General features: G+C 43.4%; 1 protein-coding gene across 1 annotated transcript in view; it reads right to left on the bottom strand.

Annotated features, from left to right (window-relative positions):
- LOC140730265 (annexin A13-like) overlaps positions 1-18,783 on the bottom strand; it is a 53,578-nt gene extending 34,795 nt beyond the window's left edge. The window contains exons 1-2 of the mRNA XM_073050452.1: positions 18,673-18,783; positions 10,018-10,093 (exon numbers count right to left, since the gene is read on the bottom strand). Of these exons, the coding sequence (XP_072906553.1) occupies positions 10,018-10,093; positions 18,673-18,687 (91 nt within the window). The 5' untranslated portion in view covers positions 18,688-18,783. The remainder of the gene's footprint in view (positions 1-10,017; positions 10,094-18,672) is intronic.
- Positions 18,784-25,408: the final 6,625 nt, after the last annotated feature.

A 25,408-nucleotide genomic window follows, 5' to 3' on the forward strand; every position in this document is an offset into this window, starting at 1 on the left:
AATACAGAAGAGATTTCTTCACACAAAAGGGGACACATCCCTGCTATTGCCTTTGCATATTGAAGGGACATTATATTGAGATGTTTTGCTGTGAAACATAACAAGGAAAGAAGCTGGAAATAGGTGATTAGGTAATTTAGACATGGAACCATCCAATCATTGCAGGCAGAAGTCATTCAGCCCATTGAATTCATGCCCCTTTCCCTTTCAGCACCCTCACATCACTTCTTAGCCTTATCTGACAAGATCATTTTTCATTTTTAGGGGTTCCACTTTGGCTTCTTTCCATTATTTTCATAGGCAGAGAGTTCAGGTCAAATCCTTTCTTCCATTCATCTGTGTTGTTTTTCAACATTTCCACATGTATTTTTTTGCTCTACACTTTACTTCACTTTAAATGTTTGTGCCAATCCTTGAAACATCTTGTAGAGGAACAGCTTCTATCTATTTATCCTTTCAAAAACCCATTATGTTCTTCTACAGGTGAAAATTTTACTTATTTAAGAGTAATAAATTCTGAAATGCAACATTAACAACAACAGTTGTGTCAATGACTACTGACAGGTGTGAGAGAAGACAAAAATAAATCCTCTCAGGAGATATTCTGACAGGACACCAACATGTTGGTTACACTTCTTGACTATCTGTCGGATCTGGATGACTGGGTACAGAATTGGGGTCCTTGTTTAAGAATGGATGCTAATGCTCTGGGAACAGCTTAGAGGATGGTTTCTTGGCTAATAACTGACACGGGCTGGTTGACTTATGAGGAAAGGCTGGACAGGCTGGTGTCAATTTGATTGAGATGTGCAAGATCTTGAGGTGTCTTAAGAGTGCCACTGTGCAAAGTGTATTTCCTCTTGTGGGAAAATCTAAAACGTGGTCACTTAAAAAAAAGGGCTTTCCCATTTAAGAAAACGAAAAGGCGATTTTATTTCTTTCAATAACTTCCTTTCTCAAGGGCAGTGATGGCAAAGACTTTGGATCATTTTGAGGCAGAAATAAATGGAATGTTGACAAGAAAGAGTGTGAAAAGTTATCTTGAGGTAACCATGAGGTTACCATGACAACAAGGTTATAATCAAATCATCCATGATCATATTAAACAGAAGAGTTGGCTCAAGAGACCCAGTGGTCTAGTCCTAACTGAAGTGTGTGATTATATGTTCACACAAGAGAAAGAAAGAGAGCTAAGTAAACAACATCAACAACCTATTTCAGAAACACCCTGGATGCAAGAAAATGGCTCAGGGTTCTTCACAAGAGTAATATAATGCAAAATTTTTGACAAGGCTGTGAAACGGCAAAACAGGGAGAAGATCCAGACACAACTGTCCACCAACAATACACACAGCTTGTGGCAAACATCACTTCAAAGCTAAGCACAGTCTAAATCTTTTTTACGCTCGGTTCGATATCGCCAACACTGAGCCTCCGAAGAGAGCCGCCAAAGCGACCTATATATTGGTCATCCCTGAGGGTGAAATATGCAACGAGTGGACATTCGCAAGGCTATGGGACCGGACGGCATCCCAGGGCAGGTACTCAGGATGTGCACGGCACAACTGGCAGGTGTGTGTACAGACATTTTTAATCTCTCCCTCTCCCAGTGTAGAGTGCTGTCCTGCTCTAAAACATCCACCATTGTTCCTGTACCTAAAAAGACTAAACTAACACGTCTGAACAACTGGCATCCTGTCGCACTCACCTCAATAATAAGCAAATGTTTTGAGAGGCTGGTCAAGGACTACTTCTGCAGCATGCTACCACTCAACCCTACAATTCACCTACCATCACAACCGATCGACAGATGACACAATAGCTACAGCTCTACACACCGTGCTTACACACCTGGAGAGGAGGGATGCTTATGTGAGAATGCTGTTCTTGGACTACATTTCAGCATTCAACACCATAACTCCCTCCAGGTTCAACAAGAGGCTCAGAGACTTGCGTAGCTTGATCTTGGATTTCCTATCAGATCGCCCGTGGGTGGTAAGAGTGGGCTCCCTCACCTCCAGCCCTCTGACCTTCAACACAGGAGCCCCTCAGGGCTGTGTCCTAAGCCCCCTCCTTTACTTTGTGTAGCCATGACTGTGTCGCCACTCACAGCTCCAATCTGCAAATTAAATTTGTTGATGATACTACATTGATTGGCTTTATCTCAAATAATAACGAGACAGCCTATAGAGAAGAAGTCATCACCCTGACAAAATGGTGTCAAGAAAACAACCTCTCCTTCAATGTCACAAAAACATAGGAGCTGTCTGTGGACTATAGGAGGAATGGAGACAGGCTAACCCCTATTGACATCAACAGATCTGGGGTTGAGAGGGTGAACAACCTTAAGTTCCTCAGCATAAACATCACTGAGGATCTCACGTGGTCTGTACATACTGGCTGTGTGGTGAAAAAAACACAACAGCAGCTCTTTCAACTCAGACAGTTGAAGAAGTTTGGCATGAGTCTCCAAATCCAAAGGACTTTCTACAGGTGCACAATTGAGAGCATCCTGACAAGTTGCATCACTGCCTGGTATGGGAACTGTACTTCTTTCAATCGCAGGACTCTGCAGAGAGTGGTACGGACAGCCCAGCGCACCTGTAGATGTGAACTTCCCACTATTCCAGACATTTAAAGAGACAGGTGTGTGGGGACATGAGTCTCCCCAACCACAAACTGTTCCAGCTGCTACCATCTGGGAAACAGTACCGCAGCATAACAGCCAGGACCAACAGGCTCCAGGACAGCTTCTTCCACCAGGCCATCAGACTGATTAATTCATGCTGATACAATTGTATTTCTATGTTATACTGACTGTCCTGTTGTATATACTATTGATTAAAAATCACTATGAATTGCACATTACAGTTTCAGACGGAGAAGTAACGTAAAGATTTTTACTCCCCATATACTGTATGTGAAGGATGTAAGAAATAAATTCAATTCAGTTCAAATCAATCAGGCTTGTCTGAAAAAATCTTGACCCAGTTATCATCAGCAAATAAACTGCAGCACCAGGGATCCCAATACACTCAACTACTGCTATACGATGATTAGGAATGTTATTACATGCCTGGACCGCATTTTGGGAAATCTCATCACTAGGCTGACCTTCTCCTATCTGATTCAGGCAGAGGCTCCAGAGATGAGGACAACAAAGAGGTGGTCATGGGAAGCAGAGGAGTGGTTAAGGCATTGCTTCAAGTTGGTGGACTGGGGCTTGTTCAAGGACTCATTGGAAGATCTGACTCAATATACCACAGTTGTCATGGACTTTATAAAAACAGTAGTAGACAAGTGTTTCCCCACAAAATCATTCAGAGTCCTCTCCAACCAGAAGCCCTGGATGGACCATGAGTTCCACAATCTGCTGAGAGCCAGATCAGTGGCATTCAGGTCTGGCCAACTAAGATACAAGAGGTCCAGGTATGATCTCCAGAAAGCCATCTCACGTGCGAAGAGACAATTCTGAACCAAACTTGAATCAGCAGGCGACATAGGTGGCAACAAGGCCTCGCTCCCAGTTGAGCTCAATGTCTTCTACGCTCACTTTGACTATCAAAACATGTCAGAACATTCACGAGCTTCCACACTACCCGATGACCCTGTGATTTCAGTCTCTGAGACCAATGTGAGAGCATGCTTCAGGAGGGTGAACCTACTGAGAGCCTCAGATACCTGGTTGAGTATGAAAGAACCATGCAGATCAACTGGCTGGAGTGTTCACTGATACCTTTAACCTCTTGCTTCATCAGTTTGAGGTACCCACGTGCTTCAAGCAGGCTTCAATTATACCAGTGCACAAGAAGAAAGTGATAATCTGCCTCAATGACTGTCGTCAAGTGGCACTTACTTCCACTGTGATTAAGTATTTTGAGAGGCTGGTGGTGAAACATATCAAATCCTGCCTGAGAAGTGACTTGGATCTGCTCCAATTTGCTTACTGGCACAACAGGTCTGCAGCAGACGCCATTTTGTTGGCTCTTTGCTCAACCCTGGAACATCTGGACAGCAAAGATGCATACATCAAGATGCTCTTTATCAACTACAGCTCAGCATTAAATACCATCATCCCTTCAAAACAAATGCATAACTTTCAAGACCTTGGCCTCAATACCTCCATGTGCAATTGGATCCTCGATTTCCTCATTTGCAGACCCCAGTCAGTTCAGATTGTCAACAACACCTCCCCACGATCTCCATCAGCACAGGTGCACCACAAGGCTATGTGCTTAGCCCCCTGCTTCACTTGCTTTATACTTCTGACTGTAAGGCTAAGCACGTCTCCAATGCCATAGTTAAATTTGCCAATGACACCACTGTCATTGGCTGACCCAAAGGTGGTGATGAATTAGCAAATAGGAGGGAGACTGAAAATCTGTCTGAGTGGTGCCACAATAATGAACTCTCACTCAAGACCAAGAAGGAAACCAAAGGTCCATGAGCCAATCCTCATTGGGGGATCAGAGGTGGAGAGGGTCAACAACTTTAAATTCCTTGGTGTTATCATTTCAGATGATCTGCTCTGGGTCCAGCATGTAAGTACAATTATGAAGAAAGCACAGCAGCACTTTACTTTCTTTGAGGTTTGCGAAGATTCGGGTAACACCTAAAACTTTGTCAAACTTCTATAGATGTGTGGTGGAGACTATACTGATTGGTTGCATCACTGCCTGGTATGGAAACATCGATGCCCTTGAACAGAAAATCCTACAAAAAGTAGTGAATACGGCCCAGTCCATTACAGATAAAGCAACGGCAGATGGAATACAGAGTCAGGAAGTGTATGGTCATGTACTTTGCAGAAGAAATGAAAGGGTTGACTATTTTCTAAATGGAGAAAAAATGCAAAAAAAAGGTGCAAATGGACTTATAACCTTATGCAGGATTCCCTAAAGGTTAGTTTGCAGGTTGAGTCTGTGGTGAGGAAGGCAAATGCGATGTTGGCATTCATTTCAAGAGGACGAGAATATAAAAACAAGCATGCAATGTTGAGACTTTATAAATGAGGCCTCATTTGAAGTATTGTGAGCAGTTTTGGGCCCCTTATCTTAGAACAGATGTGCAGAAACTGGAGACGGTTCAAAGGAGGTTCACAAAAATGATTCCAGGGTTGAATGGCTTGTCATATGAAGAGCATTTGATGGCTCTGGGGCTGCATTCACTGTAATACAGAAGAATGAGGGGTGACCTCATTGAAACCTATTGAATGGTGAAATGGATGTTTCCTATGGTGGGAGAATCTAAGACCAGAGGACACAGCCTCAGAATAGAGGCTTTTTGAACACAGATGAGGAGGAATTTCTTTAGCCAGAGGCTGGTAAATCTGTGGATTTTTTTTGACACAGGCAGCTGTGGAGGCCAAGTCTTTATGTGTATTTAAAGCAGAGGTTGATAGATTCTTGATTGGTCAGGGCAAGAAGGGATATGTGGAGAAGGCAGGAGATTGGGGCTGAGAGGAAAATTGGATCAGCCATGATGAAATGGCAGAACAGACTCGATGGGCCAAATGGCAGAACAGACTCGATGGGCTAATTCTGCTCCTACATCTTATTGTCTATAGGTATTTTGATGTTAAGTTTACTTTTAACTTTTGAAGTACCTGCAACTCATTATATGGATCTGTGGCTTTCCTTTGGTTTTTACTAGTTATGTTGTGTTGATGAACAGAAAGCTTGTGTTTGAAAGTGTTGGCATGTATGGAGCATTGCTTCTCATGAACAATGGGGTGAAATGCTAACATAAGCTTTTCAATAGACATTTGAACTGAAACAATGGTGAGATCCCATGAGGTCAACGAACTATGAGTGTGTTGTGAGGTGATTAGACTGAAAATACAATGCATTGAAGGTTGGTCTTCAACAAATGCTCATTGAATTTAAAAAGTCTTAAAGCATCAGCAAGAATAAGAATAGAATTTATTTCCACAGGTAAAGGGTCGGTAACTCGCTAGCAAAATATTTTGGTGGGAGAACGAGAACATTTTTTAAAGCAGCAGTTTGCTGTGATGCAGAATGTGTTGCTTAAAAGAAGCAGATTCAGCAATAATTTTGGAGACAGTCACAGAGCTTGCAAGAGGGCCCTTCAGCCCAACCTGTCCATGCTGACCAAGATTCCCATTGAAGTTAGTCCCATTTGTCCACAATTAGCCCATATACTTCTAAACCTTTCCTATCCATGTCTCTGTCCAAATATTGTTAATGTACCGACCTCAACTACGTTCTCTGGCAGCTCATTCCATATACTGACCACTCACTGGGTGAAAACGTTGCCCCTCAAGTTCCTTTTAAATCTCTGTCCTCTCACCTTAAACCCATACCCTCAGATTCTTGAATTCCCAATCCTGAGAAAAAGACCCAGTGAAAAATTTTGGAAGGATTAATACTTGATGAAGAAGGACATTGCCTCACTACTTCACAGCCTCAGGAAAGCAGCCAACATAATCAAAGTTCAAGGTTCAAAGTTCAAAGCACTGTTATTACCAAAGAATGTATAAATTGTCGTCTCCTTATAGGCAGCCACAAAACAATAAACCCAAAAGAACCTATTAAAAAAAGACCAACAAACACCTAATACGCAGTGAGAGAGAAAAAACACAAATCAGGTAAACAATAAAAGCAAGCATTCAGAGTGAAAGTGAGTCCATAGACGTGAAGCTGGAGCAGCCAGAGCAGGCCACAGGCTCAGCCTCAGTTCATCACACAGTGGAGCTTGCAGCCTGAGCAGGCCATAGCCTCGGCCTTAGTGCATCAAATAGCAGAGTAAACATGTGGAGCAGTGAACAGAACTGGCCCGACCCTTGCCTCTGGTCCCAACACCCTGCCTTTTCAATCCATCTCTCTCCACTGCCCATTACACTGCTGGCATTTAGGGCAGTAATGAGGGTCCTCCATCTCTGGTAGTATTCAGGGCTTCCTTCATTGTGCCAGTTGCTCAGCTTCCAGGTGGAGACTCAGGAATTCCATTGCTCTCAGATGTAGAGGGATTCTTCGCTGCTGTTTCCGTAACAGTTTTGTTTTACCTGTCAGGGGTATTAGCTCTGAGCTGAACCCCTGAACCTAGATTTCTGATGAACCTCTCTTTGTCTGCCCTCTTTCCTTTGACCTGTTTGGCATGGGTGACCCCACCAAGAGCCAAAGCAGAAAGCCCTGACTCCAGCCAACATAGTTTTCTGGGTCACTGGGGCATGCAAGCCTCCAAACACTTTGACACGGTTGTGGTCCTCTTGGAGGTTCAATCCATCTGGTCTGGTGTCTAAATTGTCCAAACATGGGGTCATTCCATGCTCTAAGACCCAGGCCCTGTTGCACCGTTACTCTCTGAGCCTGTAACACGCCACCACTTTCCAGGTCATCTTTCCAAATCAGCCCTGTGCTTAGGTTGATCAAACCTCATCATCAGTTTGGGTGGACGGGCTCCTCCTAAATTCCTCCGCTTCGCACACCCCAAGTCTGTCTCGATCTCACTCCGACATTGCATTGCACGTTTCAACCCTCGAGTCAGCCTTGCCTTCTCTCGTTTCTTCATTGTTTGCAGTGATTGCTTACCACAATTTTCCACAGAAAAATTGAATTAAATTGATTTTATTACTTACACCCTTCATACACATGAGAAGTAAAAATCTTTACATTATGTCTTTGTCTAAATGTGCAATGTGCAATTTATAGTAAATTGTAATAAATAATATGTACAACAGGACAGTCAATATAACATAGAAATACAATTGTAAAAGCACGAATTAATCAGTCTGATGGCCTGGTGGAAGAAGATGTCCTGGAGCCTGTTTATGCTGCGGTACCGTTTCCCGGATGGTAGCAGCTAGAACAGCTGGAACACTGAAGAAGTATTATGAATAAAGCATTCAGTTGTATTTCTTGCTTCTTGAACCACTAGTAAGCTGTCGCCATCTTCAGTAGCACCATCTTAAACTGGAAGTTCCCTAGCAGAAGATACAAAAGCTTGAAAACACACTACCAGGCTCAAGGACAGCTTCTATCCTGCTGTTATAAGGCTCTTGAATGGACTTCTTTTATGTTAAAGATGAACTTTTGATCCTTCTTGACTTTGTCATTGTTCTTGCACTTTTTTATTCAGCAGCTCTGCACTTTCTCTGTATCTGTAACAGCATATTCTGTGTTCTGTTATTGTCTTTCTCTTATACTACTTCAAAGAATTTAAGTTTTGAAATGATCTGTATCGATGGCATGCAAAGGTTTTCCACTCTATCTCAGTACATGTAACGATAATAAACCAATACCAATAAATTGGTTAGATTGCACCTACAGTATTGTGTACAGTCCTGATCAGCAAAGGAAAGATATGGTTGTGTTAGAGAGAGTGCAGAAGAGATTCACCGGGCTTTGCCTGGGATGGAGGGCTAGAATTATAAGGAGAGATTGGATAGGCAGGGCTTTTACTCACTGAAATGTCGGAGGCTGAGGGATAACCTCATCAGGTTTACAAAACTATGAGGCACATAGATAGGACAGATGGGTAAAGTCTTTTCCCAGAGCAGAGGGGTCTAGAACACGAGGACGTGGGTGTAAGATCAGAAGGGAAAAATTTGAAGGAGATCTGAGGAGTAAGACAATGATGAACATCAATGAGCAGCGTGTAAATGATGGTTTGAAGACCACTACATCCTCTGGAGTGGTCTGCCTTATTGTGCCTATGTACCCTAAATGCCCAGAGGCAGCACTGCTACTAAGGTGGACCAGACATGGGCGAATTAGGATTCTGGCAGCACGGCTCTGGACATATAAATGTGGTGTACTCATAAAACTTAGTCACTAATGTTTTGTATTTTGGACAAATGCTCGGTATCAGAGAGGAGGAAGTTGCTAAAAGGATCAGAAAGGCAAAAAAAAGAGCAAGTACTCTTGCATTTCGATGGATACCTGGACAGGAAATTACTAGAGGGGCTGGGCCAATGGTGAGCTAATGGGATTCACATAGGTTGTCCTCGTGGTTGGCATGGGTACCTTTCCCACTCTCAGTATATAATAGAGACCCATATCAGAATCAGGTTTATCATCAGGAAATTTTTTTTTTTTGCTGCAGCAGTACAATGCAATACATAAAATTACTAAAGTACTCGCCAAAAGTCTTAGGCAACCTAACTATACATACAGTATATGGTTGGTGTCATCTGATGGTTACAGAGTATAAGTGTTATTGTCAGTCAAGGGCTGTTATTGAGCATACTTTATCATGGTAAATTGGGTTTGAAGCACACCACTGCTTGTTGTCTTAGGACACAAGCTGAGGAAGAGTGTCTCAGAGACATACTGTCAGCCTCTATTTAATAGTCATCGAGTCATAGAATCAAACACAATGGAAATGGGCCCTACAGCCTATCTGGTCCATGCTGACCAAGATTACCATATGAAATAATCCCATTTGCCCAAGTTTGGCCCATTCCCTCTAAACTTTCCCTATCCATGTGCCTGTCCAGGTACCTTTTAAATATTGTTAATGTGCCTTCCTCAACCACTTTCTCTGGCAGTTCATTCCATATGCTGACCATCCTCTGGGCAAAAAGGTTGTCAAAATGGCTGCAAATTCACAAATATATTCCCTTGCCTCCTCTGTCAATTTGGTTCATGAACCTCCTGGTAGTGGAAAACACAGTACCAAATTCAATTGACATTCCTTCAGGTAATACACCAGTGTGCCCTGTTTGTAATTTGTCAAGGATAGGACCACGATGTCCACAGGCAGCTCTGTGGTGTTAAAGCCCAAGGTAGGCAGACTGATAAGATGAAAGAAGGAAACAGATTTTTTTTTAAACACTTTAAATTTTTTGAGCTGTAAAATACTTTGTGAAGTCCTGATATCAGGGAATGCCATCTTTATAAATGTCATATTGTCATACTTCCTCAGAGGACGGCTGTTCGCCCATTTCAGTCATGCTGGGTCTCCGAGCGATCACGTCAGTCATGCTTGCCCACTTATTTCCGGGTAGTCTTTCCTCTCACACCACCTCCCCACAAACACCCAGCAACCCCAGAGTACCTGCTCCTTTGCACGCCTTTCTGATCCTCTTGGCATCTTCCTCTTCGCTGAAGTGCACGTGGTATTGACCACTTGTCTGCAAAGTAAAACATCAGTTACTGCTATCCTTAAGTGCACCAGGGTTTATACAATACGAGGGGTGATTGATAAGCTTATGGCCTAAGGTAGAAAGAGTCAATTTTAGAAAACCTAGCACATCGTTTTTTTCAACATAGTCCCCTCCTACGTTTACACACTTAGTCCAGCGGTCGTGAAGCATACGGATCTTGGACCTCCAGAAAGTGTCCACAGATGGGTGATTGATAAGTTTGTGGCCTAAGGTAGAAGGAGATGAGTTATTAACTTCAAACTTTCTGCATAATCCTTCAAAGAGTTGACTTGTATGTGCATGTAATGAGAGCTTTATAGCTCATCTCCTTCTACTGTAGGCCACAAACTTATCAATCACTCATCTGTGAACATTTTCTGGATGTCCAAGATCCGTATGCTCCACAACCGCTGGACTAAGTGTGTAAATGTAGGTGGGGACTATGTTGAAAAATAAATGTGCTAGGTTTTCTAAAATTGACTCCTTCTACCTTAGGCCATGAACTTATCAATCACCCCTAGTAATGATGAGAAAGGGGAAGGGAACTACACTTATTTATCCAACGCTTTGCCAGAATCCTAATCCACTCATATTTGGTTCCACCACAGAAGCAGTGCTGCCTCTGGCCACACAGGCAGCAGGACAGACTGAGGGTCTGTTTCCATGCTGTAAATCTGTAAGGTGGTGACTCATTTATTGATACTGTCTGGGAGGTGAAATTCGCAGGGTTCTCCTGCTAAGCTTCTGGCCCACTGGCCTCATTTTCTTAATGCACCTTGGTGTTAAACTGGTGGTACCAGAAAGTAGAGCTAAACCACCAGGCCCAACCCGAGCCAAGCAGGATTCAACTATATGTGTGAGATTCAGGTTGGGCAGGGTATATAGTATAATCTAACAGGACATAAATTGGATTGGCATAAATGGCCCAGTACTTCATCAATAAAATTCAGCAATGTGAGTCTTTTCCATATTATCTCTGACTTTGTTGGAATGACTTCACATGCAAAACAGATTGCTATGTTTAGTGTGGTGATTGGGTTGGGTGTGATAAAAATTATGCCCTTGAGCTTGGGTCAGCTTTGGATTGACTGTGGTTAAGGTGGGAGGGATTTGCCATGGTTAGTTTTGGTTGGCCTTGGAGACATGAGAAACTTCAGATGCTGAAATTTGAAATAAAAAAAGAGTTGTTGGAGGAACTCAACTGCTCAGAGGGCAACTGGGGAGGGAAATGGACTGCTGAGATTTTGGGTCAAGACCTTTCATATAATTTATGTTAACTTATGTGTGTCTTCATCTTAGAATGTGCCGTGATACTGCTGCAAAAAGCAAATTTTCATTGGTAGTTATACTCTGTGTATATATGAACATGAATGCAATTTGAACGATCTAGACTGAAGGAGTAGAGAGGAGATAGATCTTTTATAATGGCTATTTACCCTCAATTTTTTCAATCCCAATGAAAGGTCTCGACCCGAAACATTGACAGCCTCTTTCTCTCTATAGATGCAGCCCAACACACTGAGTTACTCCAATATTTTGTCTTTTGACTGAAGTGGGGTTCGGCTTGGACGTGATCATCAGGTTCAGATTGACAATGGTTGGCTAAGGGTAGGTTCAGATTGGACATGGTCTAACTAGCTTCAAGTTGGCCATAGTTGGGTTGGGTTCTGATTGGCCTTGGTAGGCTAAGGTTGTATTTGGTTTGGCCTCTCTTAGGTAGAGTTCAGATTAGTCATGGTCTGGTTGGATTTGGATTGGTTGTGGTAGGTCAAAGCTGGACTGAGATTGCCCATAGTCATGCTAGGTTTGGGTTAGCTATGACTGAAAAGCAAGAAACTGCAGTTGATTAAAATCTGCAATAAAAATGGGCATTACTGGATTGTCAGGCAGCATTTCTGGAGCAAGAAGTAGAGTTCTATCAGTTTTTAAGACTTTTGTTAGCTCTGAAAATTAATATGATTAATTTGCAGAGAGCAGGAGGAATGAGGAGAACAAAGGTCACGGTCAGGATAGATTTGGATTGGGTTTTAATTTAATACCCGAGAAGACCTCTACAAAAAGTATCTTGGGTTGGCTTGCTATGTTAAGTATAATTTGTTGTTGTTCCCTACAGATGTAAAGAATTGTACATCATAATGTAAATGCATATTTCAACAGCTGAGGATCAAAGATGACTAATGACTACAAAACATTCAAAATCCTATCCCAACAAAGAAAAAACTTGGAACACTCTCTCCTATCTCCTTTCAGTCAAATTCTGGCTTGGTTTAATCTTCCTAATCCCTCCAAGTCACTATTGGACCTATAGATGTCTTTGACTTTTTAAGCAGTCTCTTGGGTTGGAGAATGACTTGCTTCCATTCCATTTTGTATGTTCCGAGGTGGGTGGTAAGACAAAACAGCTAAAAATCATCAACACTCTGTGATTCTTTTTGTTCCTGCTTAAGGTCCATTTAGGTTGATGTTCTTATTAAATCACAAGCTCAATCCTATACAAATTTCTTCCCAGTCAAATTCCGTTGCACCCAATCAGCATATTGCAAGAATAAATGAGAACAATATTAGTAAGCTCAATTATATCCCTTTTTATTTATTGTACTGTAACCCTTATTGGTGTACAAAATTGCATAAAAGGGAACACAGTGTCTCATTCATCAGACCATGTGGAGTGGAAGGATGCTCCTTTCACTGGATCACAAGAGACCGCAGAGTTATCAATTCAGCCAGCTCCCTACCACGCAGGACATTTTCAGGAGTTGGCATCTCAAGAAGGCAGCAGCATCCAGATCATACTCTGTTCTCAATATAATCACTGGGGGATGAAATACAGGAGCCTGAAGACCCACACTCCTTCTCTTCCACCAGATTTCTGAAAGTCCTTAAATCCATGAACAATATCTTCTTATTCCTTTCATTTAACAATATTTATTTACTTCCATAGTTTATGATAATTCTATGTCTTTGTAATGTACTTCTACTGCAAAGCTACAAATTTCATGTCATATGTCAGTGACAATAAATCTGATTTGGGTTTTGATTCTGAAGTGGTTGAGCCAACTCTACACATTATGTCTGAATATCCAGCATTTAACCATCACTCAGGGAAGCAGACAAAAGCCTTACAACCTCCCTCATACATTTTATCCTTTTAAATGCATCTCCACAAATCCTCTCTCTGGAAGCAGGTTTTACTTTTGTCTCCACCTACTTAGGAGGAAAGGGTTGATTTTCATTTTAATAGTGACTATTTCTCATTTGTTAGGTTTTCAGTTTCTTCACAAGATAAAGTATTCCCCTTATATCTGTCATAGAATCTTTTAATCATGAATAGCTCTTAGTTTTTTTAAGATATATATCTTTATGAGATGTGGACGCCTGTGCATTTAATATGCATTTCTGGAGGCAGCTGGGGGAAACTACATTGGTGAGTTTGCAGTCACACGGAGGACAAACCTGTTGAGGAGACAGGTTTCCTCCTCTGTCTTTACAACAAAATTTCATGGTTATCATTGAAACTGGCTCAGATCAGCTTTATTTTAGATCCCACATTTACTTAATTATTTGAATTTAAACTTCCACAGCTCCCGTGGTGGATTTGATCAAAGATAAGCGAAGGGGCAGGCAGCTTTAAGGATGTAGAGTGTCTGCAGAAGAACTTGGACAGATTAGGGGAACAGGCGAAGAAGTGGCAGATGGAACTCAGTGTAGGGAAGAGTATGGAACTGCCGTTTGGTAGAAGAAAGAAAGGGATAGACTATTTTCTAAACAGGGAGCTGATTCAAAAATTGGAGGTGCAAAGGTACTTAGTGATTCCTGACAGGTTACCCTGCAGTAGTAAGGAAGGCAAATGCAATGTCAGCATTCATTTTGACAGGACTAGAATATAATAGCAACAATCTAATGATGAGTCTTTATCAGGCATTGGTCAGATTTAGACCCTTTATCTAAGAAAGGATGTGCTGGCATTAGAGAGGATGCAGAGGAAGTTTATGAGAATGATCCTGAAAATGAAAGGGTTAACATTTGAGGAGTATTTGATAGCTCTGGTCCTATACTTGCTCTTGTTTAGAAGAATAAGGAGGGATCTCATTGAAACCTATTAAATATTGAAAGGCCCATAGTGGCTATAGAGAGGGTGTTTTCAATAGTTGGTGAGTTTAGGACCAAAGGGCTGAGCTTCAGAATAGAACATATTCCCTATCTGGTGAATTCCTCTTGCCAGAGAGTGGTGAATCTGTGGAATTCAATGCCACAGGCGGCTGTGGAGGCCAAGTCATTGGGTATATTTAAAGTGGAGGTTGATAGGTTTCTAATTAGTAAGGGTAGCTGCGAGGTTACAGGAAGAAGCCTGGAGAATGGGGTTGAGAGGGAAAATGGCTGAGAAGGTTTGATGGGCTGAATGGCCTAATTCTGCTCCATTGTCTTAAGGGCTTCTAGTTACTAGTACAGTAACTTAACCTCCATACCTCCATAAGGTGGCATATCTTTATACTCTCGTTTCCAGAGAGAAGTTCTACAGGCTCTTTACTCCTTAACAAGTATAGGAACGGGAGGAGGCATTATAACCTGGTTGGCCACTTGTGGCCTAGCTTTGCATTCAGAATACCTCCTCACATCAACATCCTTGTAAATGATCTCTTGCATCTTCTACCGTGCATAGCATCCTTTTATACAGCACAGGTTATACACAGTGCAGATGTTGTTACGTGACTGGACGCCCAAGTTTAAACAAGACTACATGGGTGTCATAAAAAAAAATTTCCAAGGAGGCATTACGTTCTGATAAAGGTCCATAGGTTCAAAACCACTGATCACAAGCAACCTGGACAACTCATTTTTATTGTTGCACCACAGTGTTCATTGTGGTTGGTAAACACTTCTGTGAGAGCTTTTCTGCAATTAGGTTGTAAAGCTTGCTTTATGCTTTTGTACCATGCAGTGTCAAACACACTGATCATATTCTGTTGACTCAGATACCACAAGTTACTTTATCAGCTGATAATACTGTAGGGGTGAATCTTCTTTCAGCACAAGGCCTGCTGGAATTCGGGTCAGGAATCCAATTGTTGAAAGTTATTACTTCATCTCAGTCTATTCCTGGCACTTAACTAGAGCATTTTTTGTTGCATATCCTCCATTTCTAGGGCATAAGGTTGAGTATGCATCTATCATGGACTGCTGGAAGGGAATAGGAGAACAATGATAACAGGGGCTCTCCAACCGGTATCTCAAGGGCGCAGCCTAGACGATGAGCAAGCCTTTGGGATTCCGAGGTTTCACGGCCCTGGGGATGAGCTGATTCTATGCCGGTTGCGGGAGAAATCAGAACAGGACATCGGAGGGCTCTATACCTGGAGGGAGAGAGAGCCTGTGGTAAGTCAAATTGTCGGCTGAACGATTAGTTTTTGTTGGACTGCAGATGACGGTCTCTCTTGGGGGATTTGCTGTTGCTTGCTTGGTGGGTGGAGGGTGCTGTTCCTTTTTGCTGAATTAAATGGAGGAGGGAGAGGGTCAACGCTTCACTGCTGCTTATGCTTGGAGGGGGGGAAGTAGGGGTGGCTTTGGGGTTCTACAGTCCAGCAACAACAACCTCTTATTCTGTGTCAGCAAGACCAAGGGGCTGATTATTGACTTCAAGAGGAAGAAACTAGAGGTCCATGAGCCAATCCTCATCAGAGGATCAGAGGTGGAGAGGGTGGGCAACTTTAAATGCCTAGATGTTGTTATTTCAGAGGACCCGTGTCCTGGGCCCAGCACCTAGGTGCAGTTACAAGGAAAGCATGACAGTGCCTCCACTTCCTTAGGAGTTTGCGAAGACTTGACATGACTTCTAAAATTTTGACAAATCTGTAGATGTGTAGTGGAGAGTATACTGACTGGCTGCATCACAACCTGGTATGAAAATACCAATTCCCTCGAATGGAAAACCTGACAAAAAGTGGTGGATACAGCTGAGTCCATCATGGGGCAGTCCTTCCCACCACTGAGCACATCTACATGAAACACTGTCGCAAGAAAGCAGCATCCATTATCAGGGATCCTCCACCACCCGGGACATGTCCTCTTTCCGCTGCTGCCATCAGGAATAAGGTACAAGAACCTCAGGACTCACACCACCAGGTTCAGGAACAGTTACTACTCCGCAACCATTAGTCTCTTGGACAAAAGGGAACAACTTCACTCAACTTCACTTGCCCCATCATTGAATGTTCCCACAACCAATGGACTCACTTTCAAGGACTCTTCATATGTTCTAGATATTTATTGCTTATTTATTTATTATTATCATTTCTTCTTTTTGTATTAGCACAGTTTCTTGTCTTCTGCACTCTGGTTGGATCTCCTAGTTGGTTGGTCTTCAATTGATTCTGTTATGGTTATTATTCCATAGATTTATTGAGTATGCCCACGAGAAAATAAATCTCAGCATTGTATATGGTGACATATATATTGATAATATATTTACTTTGGACATTGAAGTTATGGTATCAATATCCACAACTGAAACCTCGCACCAGCTTCTCCATTCAATTGGATCCCAGGTTCCCAAACTTTCCTGGAAACACACCCCTTCCAAATGAGCCATCAAGCAGCCCCATCAGCATTCTATACTTTACCTCATTAAAGTTTGTCATTTTATTACTGTTAAATAATCCGTAAATCTGCTTATCACCAATGAAAATAGTTCTGCTTCAGCTGCCTTATCTAGGATTACTCCCTTCAGTGCTTTGTAAAAACAAATTATTGTTGTTAAAGACACAGTAAACAAATAATTTAGTGTTTCATCTCTCTCCTCCCCCTCACCCATACTCCTGCTATCCTTGCTGATCAAGGCTTTGGTATGAGTGTGGTGTCCTCCAAGATCTCCTTGTGCTGGCTCCAACCTGGATGAGGCTACACCCGGCATCCATCTGGAGTTGTGACAATAGCTCAGGTCTACCTGGAAGACCATGCGTGGACTGTGTCCAGCCAGGTGCACGTCAAATGGTGTTAGTATGGATGCTCCTTGCCGGGCTTACTCTTATTATCAGCTGTGGGGAGATGCGTTGATGTGAGGGGAACAGGGACGCCAGGGAGATGATGGTGGGGATTGATAGTGTCATCTACATCTACAAGATGTGCTGCAGCAACTCAACAAGATGCCTTATCCATCACCTTCCAAACCCTGACCTCTACTAGCTTGAAATACAAGCATGGAAACAGCACTTGGCTGGAAGTTGCACACCACCTTGACTTGGAAATGTATCAGTGCTCCTTCACCGTCACTGGTTCAGAATCCTGAAACGGACTCCTTCGCAGCATTGTGGGTACACCCACACCTCAAGGACGGCGTCGCTTCGTAAAAGCTGCTCACCGCTCTCTCCTCAAGGTTCAAGTGGGGACCGGCAATTGAATGCTGTCTGCGACTGAAAAAAAACCGGCAACCTTTGAATGAATAAAAGTAGTTTTAAAAATGGAAATTTGGATATGGAAACAAGAGGAGATATATTAACTCAGGACATGCAAGTGCTGTTGAGTCATTCCAAGATAATATTTAACTTGTTCATTTTTACGCATTGATGGTGATTCACTAGTCAGTGCTTTTGCTTTTGGATCAAGTTGAAGTCTCACTCCATAAACTACTGAGTTGACAATCCAGTGCAGTAATGAAGGGGAGCTACATCGTCAGAGTGGCCACACTTCACATGAGATTATTTACTTATATTTTTATTGAGATGCAGCGTGGAATAGACTCTTCTGGCCCATTGACCTGTGCCCCCCAACAACCCCAACTTAACCCTAGCCGAATCACGGGACAATTTACAATGACCAATTAACCTATCAACCAGTACATCTTTGCACTGTGGGAGGAAACTGGAGCTCCTGGAGCAGAGAACTTACAGTGGCAGGAAATTGAGGACCTTTTGTCCTCTTCAAGTAGATGCCAATAAATCCACTTCAACATTTTTGCTTGTCACCTACAGAAAACCCAGGTGGTGACGGGGAGAATGTGCAAACTCCACGCAGACACCAGCAGTGGTTGGTATCGAACCTCGGAATCTGACCCTGCAAGGCCGTAGCTCTACTACCTCGGCCACCGTGTCGCCTGTGCTAGGTTGTTCATGGAAAGACAAGTCAGCCAGTGGCATCAGCGCCAGACTTCGAGGCAAGTGGTCCTGGGTTCAGATCTAGCTGGCTCCTTGCACATAAAAAACAGACAGAATGCCAAGGGTGCCACCTGATGTGCCACAAGGCACAGAAAGGAACAACGGCAAAGTAGCGGCAAGTTTCCTTTAAAAATCTTATCCAGTCTCACTGGCTGCAAAGCGTTTTGTGATACTGCCACACTCATCCACTCCCCTAACAGCTAGATAAAACATACAACTCATGAAAAACAAGACAAGTCGAGTATCAATGATAATCAATAACACCTTTAACAATCTTTTTGGAATATTTCATGAAGTTTCCAACTTGATTTAAATGGTTTACAGGAAACAAGCACTTGAGCTAATCTCAGAATCGGGAAATTCAGACAGAGCGCCCATACCAATAGGTTTTGTCTCAGGCCAGAATGTATATTTACTTACCTGAGAATTCCCCATTTCACTTCTGTCTCTGTCTACCTCCTGCAGCTCAGTGAGCTATGAGAAATTTGTGGTGCGACTTTTATATAATCTGCAATAAAACCAACCCTTCCAATGACAGGGTGTGTCTTTGCTGTACAGAGGATGGAGTCCAGAGATAAGAAAAAAGTTTCACATAATACCTGACGTGTTAACTTGGCTTCAAGATGCGTAGGCACCTAGAAGCAGAGTTCAGATTATTCATGTCAATTTCAAAAGATAAGTAAAGCATTACTTCATTCATCAAGCAACAGAATTATTACCTGGGTTGGTATTATCGATATTTGCATGATTTGTCACCCAGTGCTTGGCGATCTGCATTCGTCAGGTACAGCAAAACTTCAATTTTGAAACAGTTCATTTTCAAACGCCTCCATTGTCTTAATCATCTTTATCTCTGTGATCTCTTCCAATTAGAGTCATAGAGTCATGGAGAACTACAGTACAGAAAGAGGCCCTTCAGCCTATCTAGTCCATGCCAAACTATTATTCTACCTAGACCCATCGACCTGTACTGAGACCATAGCCCTCCATACCCCTCCTATTCATGTACCTGTCCAAATTTCCCTTAAATGTTGAAATCGAACCTGCATCCACTACTTACACTGGCAACTTGTTCCACACTCCCGGCCCTCCTCATGTTCTATAATGCACATTGTTCCTCTATTTCTAATCCTGAGTTCAATCATCTCCATTTCAACCTTCAGAAACTTGTACCCTAGGAATCCCTAACTTCGCAAATCAGCTTCAGTCTCAGTCTTAGTATCAATTGCTGTTTGATAACTATTTTGGAACTTACGAACCATGTACAGCACTGGCAACTGAGAACAAATATTTGCAGAAAAGTGTCATTACAACCTACATATACTGGGCATCAGTGAAAGCAGATGGACAAGGTCTGGCAGACTTAAGGTAGCAATTGGTGAAACAGTTTTATACTAAACTGTTCCAGAGATGTGTTCTGTCCACACTCCTGTACAGGTCAGAATAGACAATAGACAATAGGTGCAGGAGTAGGCCATTCAGCCCTTCGAGCCAGCACCGCCATTCAATATGATTATGGCTGATCATCCACAATCAGTACCCCATTCCCGCCTTCTCCCCATATCCCTTGACTCCGCTATCTTTAAGAGCTCTATCTAACTCCTTCTTGAAAGCATCCAGAGAATTGGCCTCCACTGCCTTCTGAGGCAGAGCATTCCACATATCCACCACTCTCTGGGTGAAAAAGTTTTTCCTCAATGCCGTTCTAAACGGCTTACCCCTTATTCTTAAACTGTGGCCTCTAGTTCTGGACTCACCCAACATCAGGAACATGTTTCCTGCCTCTAGCATGTCCAATCCCTTAATAATCTTATATGTTTCAATCAGATCCCCTCTCATCCTTCTAAATTCCAGTGTGTACAAGCCCAGTCGCTCCAATCTTTCAACATATGACAGTCCCGCCATCCTGGGAATTAACCTTGTGAACCTATGCTGCACTCCCTCAATAGCAAGAATGTCCTTCCTCAAATTTGGAGACCAAAACTGAACACAATACTCCATGTGGGGTCTCACCAGGGCCCTGTACAACTGCAGAAGGACCTCTTTGCTCCTATACTCAATTCCTCTTGTTATGAAGGCCAACATGCTGTTCTAAATGCCAACGCACCCAAGGATGTGCCCACCGGTGTCTCCTCACATTCTGGCACCACAGGTGTAGAGCAGAGTTTGGCCTGTGATCTCCGATGTTCTGCCTGCTGCTGTTCTCTCTTCCACCAGTCGCATCCCAAGACACCAGGTGATGTCCTGGGCAGGTGAGATCAGATCAGGAGACAACACCAGGCTGATTAAAGCACTGAGGAAGTCTGAAGTCATCAAGGTGAGAGCGGAAGGGGAGCTTTTTTCTGAATTGAATTGACTTTTATTTCTTACATCCTTCGCATACATGAGGAGTAAAAATCTTTACGTAATGTCTCCATCTAAATGTGCCATGTGTAATCATAGAAATTTATAATAATTTACACTAAATAGAACAGTCAATGTAACATAGAATGTCTCACCAGGGCCCTGTACAACTGCAGAAGGACCTCTTCGCTCCTATACTCTACTCCCCTTGTTATGAAGGCCATGCTGGCACGTGACTGAGAGTGACCTTGCCAATCATTCCATACCATGACACTCCAACCTGGACAAGAACGATCTCCAACCACGCCCTATTCCTTCAGTGTCATCAAGAGGACATGGCCACAATCATCATGAGGAAATGTTGGAGATGGATTGGACATGTGATGAGAAGAGAGGCCAATGCCATCATCAAGACAGCACTTCATTGGACCCCTGAAGTGAGGAGGAAATGCAGGAGACCAAAGATAACTTGGTGCCATACTGTAGAAGCAGGAATGAGGACACTGAAACACACTGGGGCATTATAGAGAAGATGGCAAAGGACATACAGAGATGGAGGACCTTCATTGCTGCCCTAAATGCCCACGGAGCAATCCGCAGTAAGTGAGTGACAGTCTTGTGCAAAATTGCTCCATTGGTAAATGGTAAATTGGTTAATTATTATTAGATGTTGCAAGGTATGGTGAAAAACTTTATTTTGCATGCAATCCATACAGGTCAATTCATTACAACAGTGTATTGAGGTCCTACAAGGCAAAAAGGACAGAATGCAAAATGAAGTGATACAGTAACAGAGAAAATGCAATCCAGGCAGACAATAAGAGGTATGAGGTAGATTGTGAGGTCAAGAGTCTATCTTGGGCACCGTTCAATAGTATTTTAGCAGTGGGATAGAAGCTTTCGCTGGTGATAAGGGCTTCTAGGGTTTTGTATCTTCTGCCTGGCTGGAGGAGGGAGAAGAGGGAATGCCTGAAGTGGAATGGGTCTTTGATTGTATTGGCTGTTTTACTGAGGTAGTGTGAAATGTAGACGGAGTCCATGGAACAGAAGCTTGTTTCCAAGACGTGCTGAGTTGTGTCCACGCTCTCTGTAGTTCCTTGTGATCTTGGGCAGAGCAGTTGCCATGATGCATCTGGATAGGATGCTTTCTATGGTGCGTCAGTTAAAAATTAGTGAGGGTCAAAAGGAGCATGCCAAATTTCTTTCGTCTCCTGAGGAAGAAAAGGCTACTACGTATCATTGGGCATAGTAACCTCTACTTCCTTCGGGGAAGTACTTGCATCATTGGACTTGTAATCTGGAGATCTGGACTAAAAGTTGAGCAAAAGTATTTACAAATCTGAGCAAGGTGTCTCAATAAAGCCTTCAATGTTCTCAAATTGTCCATGAAACTGGTTTACCAAAGGGTCTATGGCCACTTTATTAGGTACACCTGTATACTTGCTCATTAATGCAAATATCTAATCAGCCAATCATGTGGCAGCAACTCAGTGCATGAAAACATGCAGACATGGTCAAGAGGTTGTTGTTCAGTTATTGTCCAGACCAAACATCAGAATGGGGAAGAAATGAGTTCTAAGTGACTTTGTCCGTGGAATGGTTGTTGGTACCAGACGGGTGGTTTGGGTATCTCAGAAACTGGGATTTTCACACACAACAGTCTCTACAGTTTACAGAGAACGGTGTGAAAAACATCCAGAGAATGGCAGTTCTTTCGGCCAAAAGTTATCATTAATGCGAGAGCCCAGTGGAGAATGGCCAGACTGGTTCAAGCTAACGGGACGGCGACAGTAACTCAAGTAATAACATGTTACAATAGTCTTGTGCAGAAAGAGCATCGCTTAATTCACAACACATTGAACCTTGAAGCAGATGGGCTACAGCAGCAGAAGACCATGAATATACACTGAGTGGCCACTTTACTAGCTGCGACAGATGCCAGATAAAGTGGCCACTGAACGTATATGATCCTTACCTGTTATTAGTTGTATGTGTTTCCAGATCCTTTTAAAGTAGAGCGTTACAGATATTGGAAATATGAATGTGTACCTAAGAGAAGAAGCAACCAACTAAAATTCAGAATCACTGCTCCTTTAGTCTTGCATTCCTTAATAGTGAAACTGTTGTATTAAAGGCAGATTCATTAATTGCACTACCAATAACTCTTGAGTCCAAGCTGCCTAAGGTGAAGAAGGTTTAGATACTTGCCCAGAAGTAATAAAATGCAATTGTACATTTGCTACTCAAGTGACAACCCACAAGAGAATGTCTTGTACTTCTGGAGCTTCCTTTGCAATTGCAGGATATCCTAGAGTGTTTTACAGCCAATGAAACATTGTAACATGGAAAACCACACAACAAAATTGTGTACAGTTAATTCTCGATCTGATATTGATCAGATAGTGAAGGTTTCAATGACATTGAAAAAGGGAAAAAAAATTGCCTCAGACAACAGGAATAAATTCTTTAGCTTTCTCCAAAATAGCATTTAATTATTGCAAATCTTCATGTACCTATATAAGGGTTTCTTTTTTGATACTATTGTACCTGCCTCAACCTCTGGTTTCTCACCACCTTCTGTGTAAAAATGTTGCCCCTCAGGTCCTTTTTAAATCTTTCTCCTCTCAGTCGAAACCTGTGCCTCCAAGTTTTGGACTTTCCGATCTTGGAGAAAAGATTGTTCTATATTCATATTTTTGAGAGTGGGTCTTCAGGCTCTTGTACTTCCTGCTTGATGAAAGGACATGTAACGCCTGGTGAGAGTGCTTAATGATGGATGCTGCCTTCTTGGGACAGCACCTTTGGAAAATGTTCTCGACAATGGAGAGGTTTGTACCTGTAATGGAGCGGCTGAGTCTACAACAGTCTTGAAGCCTCTTGGGCTCCTTTGCATTAATGCCTCCATGCCAAGTGGTGATGTAACCACTCAAGTGCTCTTATGCTACCTCAATATCTTGTTACATTTTGGGGAGTAACTATAATTCTCCATACTGTGAGGAAAACTATGAATATCAATTTTATTTCTGTGTCCTACCTGGCTTAATTATTTTATGAATGTTATGAGATTTCTTATCTGATTTACTTTAAGAATATACTGTATACCTGATGATGCCCTATTTAAGCATGATGTAGAAAGAAATGATAGGTGACAGTTTACCTTAGAAGGCCTCTTGCTAAACAATGCACCTATAGGAAATCCAATTAAAAAGAGTTGTCAGTATACAGCATATTAATGAGGAATTTTATAAATAGCAGAACCAATTAGAGAAGCTGATGATTGGTATTGGCTTATTATTGTCACATTACCAAGATATAGTGAAAAGCTTTTGCTTTGCATGCCATCTAGACAGATCATTGGATGCATACTTACATTAAGGTAGTAAGAAAACAGATCGCAGAATATAGTGTTGTGGCGACCCAATTACTAGCACACTCGAACCGGCTGACAATTAGCCAGAGCCAGAGACAAAGGTACATAGCCTCAGGTAGTTTCAGTTACGTGCCTCTCCAAGTTTCGAGTGGGGGGAGACAGGTTTTTAAGCAAGACTGTGTTTGAGAAATAAAATTAGTCCGTGGTTGCAGTTTACCGACTCCGTGTCGTAATTTCAGCGCTGCGCGTAGCACGTCGCTACATTGGTGACCCCGACGGTCCAACCGTTTTTTTGGACCGGAGATGGCAGACGCTGCGTTTGTTAACGCGGTTTCCTTGAAGCTGCCAAGCTTCTGGACGCTACAACCTCACCTATGGTTTCAGCAAGCAGAAGCCCAATTCCATGTTCGGCAAATAACCTCAGAGGACACCCGTTACTACTACGTGGTGAGCTCCCTCGACCAGGACACAGCAGCCCAGGTCGCAGAGTTCGTACAGTCTCCCCCGGCAGACGGCAAGTACACGGCATTCAAAGCCCTGCTCATAAGGACTTTCGGGCTCTCCCGCCGCGAGCGAGCTGCCCGCTTACTGCACCTGGATGGCTTGGGAGACAGGCCTCCATCGGCTTTGATGAATGAGATGTTGTCTCTGGCCGACGGACACACACCCTGCCTCATGTTTGAGCAGGCATTCCTGGAGCAGCTGCCCGAGGACATATGCCTGCTGCTGTCCGACGCGGATTTCAGCGACCCCCGGAAGGTGGCAACCCGGGCGGACGAGCTGTGGAAAGCCAAGAAGGAGAGTGGGGCGTCCGTCGCACAGATCACCAGGCCATCCCAGCAGCAAACCAGTCCAGGCCCGGCCGCAGAGTCCCCTAAACCCAGAGGCCGGGGTGTGGAGCCCAACGAACACTGGTGTTTCTACCACCAGCGGTGGGGCGCAGATGCCCGCCGCTGTCGCCCGCCCTGCCAGTTCCCGGGAAACGCCAGGGCCAGCCGTCGCTGATGGCTACGACAGCTGGCCTTCGGGATAGCCTCCTGTATGTCTGGGACAAACAGTCGGGACGCCGGTTTTTGGTCGACACCGGTGCCGAGATCAGCGTCTTACCTCCGACGAGTTACGACACCCGCAGCAGGGCGCCGGGTCCCCCCCTACGGGCCGTGAACGGCAGCACCATAAGGACTTATGGCACCCGTCCGGTGCAGCTACGGCTCGACCCCAGCAAGTTTACGTGGGACTTCACACTGGCCGCCGTAGCCCAACCGCTTCTGGGTGCGGATTTCTTGCGGGTTCACAGCCTACTGGTCGACCTGCCCAGGAAGAGACTGGTTCACGCCGAGACCTTTCAGACATTCCCCCTGGGTGCAGCCCAGTTGCCAGCCCCTCACCTCGGCTCCATCACGCTGTCCGGCAACGACTTCACCAGGGTCCTGGCGGATTTCC

This window comes from Hemitrygon akajei, chromosome 1 (assembly GCF_048418815.1).
Source record: "Hemitrygon akajei chromosome 1, sHemAka1.3, whole genome shotgun sequence".
Classification (NCBI taxonomy): domain Eukaryota; kingdom Metazoa; phylum Chordata; class Chondrichthyes; order Myliobatiformes; family Dasyatidae; genus Hemitrygon; species Hemitrygon akajei.